This window comes from Sitophilus oryzae, unplaced genomic scaffold (assembly GCF_002938485.1).
Source record: "Sitophilus oryzae breed Bouriz unplaced genomic scaffold, Soryzae_2.0 scaffold_459_pilon_pilon, whole genome shotgun sequence".
In the NCBI taxonomy this organism is placed as follows: domain Eukaryota; kingdom Metazoa; phylum Arthropoda; class Insecta; order Coleoptera; family Curculionidae; genus Sitophilus; species Sitophilus oryzae.
The window spans coordinates 37,307-41,435 of NW_022147039.1; the positions used below are offsets into that span (position 1 = coordinate 37,307).

Here is a 4,129-nt window from a genome sequence, read left to right on the forward strand (position 1 = left end):
AGTGGACATTGTAGCGTTTTATTTTTCTTTTTATAAAATTCCAAATTTTAATATTGCTGGCGCCATCTATTCGCTAGATGTTAAACTTCATTCAGTACAGGTAGCGGTTCCTTTCCATAAAAACAAATTTCATTCAGTATAGACGATAGAGTTCACTTAATTGCCTTTGGTCATATGACCTGTCAATTCGAAGACTTCCGTTTTGCGAAAAGGAGGTTTTTTTCCGAGAGATTGAGATCAGAAAAAGACGCGTGGTTCAGCGTCCGACGAATCTCAGAGAAAAAGGGCTTTCTGAAACACTTTTCCTAACAGTAAAGGCACGGGTATCCAAAAGTGGAGATTTGAAATCCTGTAAGAATATACTGTTCAGAGCCTAGTTCGTGTTTTTTTGGCCTTTTCCTGGAATAAGATCACATTATTCCCGTTTTTTATTTATTTTGATAATGTTTGATTGTGCATTACTGGTTTGGATCAGCATATAGTTTGGCTATATTTTGGAAGGTGTACAGCTGATTTTCAGACCAGTAACTGGCGTATAAGAAATTGACGTATAAGTAATTGGCATATGAGTAACCACTTTTGAGACAGTATTTATGACCCTACATTTATTCTACTGATATCGAAGACTCCTGCTACTATCGAAGAGTCTACATCCACTTCCGTTAGTCTGGAGACTGCCTGCCTACCTGTTCACTACGTCACAAAATAAAAAAAAATACAGATAAGTTCTAAGTTCAACACACAAGGTATTCCCTAAATTTTTTTTACTTTGAGATAATATTTTGAATATCTCTGTAAATTGTTGTCATTTATTCCATATATTATAGTCAAAATTTACCTTTTAGTTAACATTATAAGTCATGCTTTGTCCTTAACGGTACGTTTTACTTCAGTATGATCTTTTATGTGAGAATCGCTAACACGGATTCATTTTTGAAGGTTATTGTACACGACTTGTTTTCGAAACATCATCGTATTGGTACTTACATAAATTTCACCTGTTTATATATTACGTAGTATAGTATACTGGAGAGAACTTTAACTAAATTTGAGTTTACTTAAAGTAACTAACGATTTCATTGAGATAATTGAAACTGGGTTTAAACTGATTGATAATTGTGTTCGTTTTTAAATAAATGTTCAACGTAGGATAGTTATATCTGACTTTTATTCTTGATGAACATAATAGACCCTTATTGCTGTTGATTATTTTATTTTAGCTATTTCATGATCAAATTTTCTTACTGGTTTCTTACTTTACCTTTTCATACCCAAAGTAAGTGGCGCCCTTTTTACTGTCTTTGACCATTACTATTTGAATACTTAAACATCAATTTTAGAATCTTTGCAGCCTATACATTATTACTTTTATTTTATTATTTAACAACATTATTAAGTCACCACAGGTCACAAGTCTTACCTACGAACCCAGCTCTCCTCTAACCCTGAGCAACGGATACCTTTTTCTTTCTGTTTAAGTGATGACAGAAAAAGTCGTCACAACATTCGAGAACAATTAAATAGTGCGTATTTTCAACATAAACTAAAGTATAATGAGAACCTAAACAAAAATCGTCATATCTTACGGCAAATTATAATGTGTATTAAATTTTGCGGTGCTTTTGAGTTGGCGTTGAGGGGACATGACGAAACATCTTCATCTGAAAATCCAGGTATTTATCAAGGTTTAATCAACTTTGCCTCTGAATTAGATTCCGCTCTTGCCTTACATTTAATAGATGCCAAAGTGTTTAAAAGCACCTCAAAAACAATCCAGAATGATTTATTAGATGCTATGTTTGAGGTATATCGAAATGAACTGATAAATCAAATAAAATCCGCTAAGTTTATTGCCATAGAAGCCGACGAAACAACAGATATCTCAAATCAACAACAAATGGTAGTTATAATTCGGTATGTTTTTAACGGTGAAATTTTTGAGATGTTTTGGGCATTCGTTAAACCAGAGGGGTATGCTGTAGATATTTTAGCCAATTGCCTCATGGACCAATTGAAATTAATTTTAAATTCACTGGCTGATAATTCTAAACTAATAGCACAAAGCTACGACGGCGCAGCAGTAATGAGTGGCAAAAATAATGGAGTACAGGCAATAATCAAGAACATATTTCCCCAAGCTCACTTCGTTCATGGTTATGCACATCAATTTAATTTAATTATGGAACGCGCCACACAATGTAACAGGAATATCAAAATATTTTTTGCAAATGTTCAGTCCTTCTCAACTTTTTTTTCCCGATCCCCAAAACGTACAGCGGTTTTGGATCAAGTTGTTAAACGGAGGTTACCACGCGCCGTAGCTACGAAATGGAATTTTAAAAAGTAGAGTCGTAAATACTGTTTTTGAATATAATGAATTGCTTAAAGAATACTTGGAAAATATTATTGATCAACCAGGAATGGATTCAAAAACAATAAGCGAGGCATCTGGTTTATTAAAGTTCTTAGATTATCCAGAGTTCATGTACTGGTTGAATATGTTTCATAGATTAATGCCTCATGTCGAGATTTTTTTCAATCAGGCATAAACTCGAGGAATTGAGAGCTCCCAAATGCAAGCCGCAGTTGATTAATTTGAGCAACAAATTGTTCAAATCAGGCAAAGCTTTAATGATTTGGAGTGTGACGAAGATGAAATACATCCTGCCAAGCAACCACGTGTGACATCAACTGAAGACAGACGGAGTACAATCGCAAAAAGAAGTATTGGATACAATTTTAGTTCATGTCAAAGACCGTTTCGATTTTAAGGATCTTTTTAAATGCAGCCAAACTATTTGATGCCAGAAGTTTCAAATTTTACAGGAAGTCATTTCCACAAAATCATTTTGAATCTACTGTAAAATCATATCCAATATTAGACAGTATAAAATTAAAAAGCGGAGCTTACAGCAATTTATGAGAGAGATGATATGTGCAGTGTGGACGGTGTTTTATCAGTCTTAGTCTTTATATCGGAAAATAACTTGACGACAGTGTTTTCGGAAACCAACAAATTAATAGACAAAATCTGTACAACTCCCATGACGACGGTGGAATGCGGAAGTTGTTTCTCAACTCTGAAACGTATAAAAACTTTTTTTGAGAAGTACTATGTCCGAGGATAGACTGAACGCGCTAGCAACTTTGTCAATAGAAAAAACGTTTATACAGTTGATACATGACTTTGACAACAAAGTGATCGACGTTTTCAGCAAAAAAAAGACAGGAGGATGGATTTTTTATACAAATAATGTTTTGTGTTAATTTTTTATATGTATTAAAAATTATCCATTTTAAAATTTGGTTATAAAACGTTTAAAGAATATAAAAATTATTATAATTATCTTTTAGTTACTCGAAAGCAGTGGCGTATACAAGGGGGGCCCATGGGGTCAAGGCCCCCCCCTAAAATATGTAAACTGGGTTAAATATTAGGCTTTTGGGTTAAAAATGGCGCTTTAAAAAGCATATTCTACATTACTTTTTGTTTGGGCCCCCTCTAAAATAAATTTCTGTATCCGCCCCTGCTCGAAAGCTTTTCATTTTTTTTGTGCCCTCCCATGAAAGAAAGCCACGAGCCGCCACTGGCAAACATAATGTGTATACCTTTCCGAATAGTTAGAACTTAAAATGCAAATCACACGAACTGGGCCCAATTTTTTTAATACATATTACATTAAGTTTTTTATATACATTTATTTAGCATTTGTTATTAATTTCTATTAAAAAAGTGCAGTCAAGCTATATCTAGATATCTAACAGTTATGATCGTGCAGCTAATTAAGGGGAACCACTGGTTCGGGACTAATTGGGTAGAGCGAGGTAGAAGTTTCGGACGTGTTGACCGTTGTCTTCCGTGATTATTGTGTAATTTTTTGTACTCCAATCTGGACAAAGGAATGTGAATTAGATTAGTTTCTACGACTTGCATGTCTTTATTATTTTATAGCAAATCATTGCTATTTGTATTTTTGTATTATATTTTACTAACTTTACTTCACTGTAATCACAAGGGAATATTATGATTCAGTTTTATGTGAGTCCAAAATACAGTCCATAAATTTCGGATCCACATTTCTGTCCATGGATTTCTGACGGAATCCAAAATACATGTTTAAACTCATAT

General features: G+C 33.8%; 1 protein-coding gene across 1 annotated transcript; it reads left to right on the forward strand.

The window, feature by feature from the left end:
• The first annotated feature begins 1,597 nt into the window (after window positions 1-1,597).
• LOC115885854 lies at window positions 1,598-2,685 on the forward strand. The gene is made up of 3 exons (XM_030904878.1): window positions 1,598-2,153; window positions 2,389-2,485; window positions 2,544-2,685. The coding sequence occupies exons 1-3, from the start codon at window positions 1,598-1,600 to the stop codon at window positions 2,683-2,685; spliced, it is 795 nt and encodes a 264-aa protein (XP_030760738.1).
• Window positions 2,686-4,129: the final 1,444 nt, after the last annotated feature.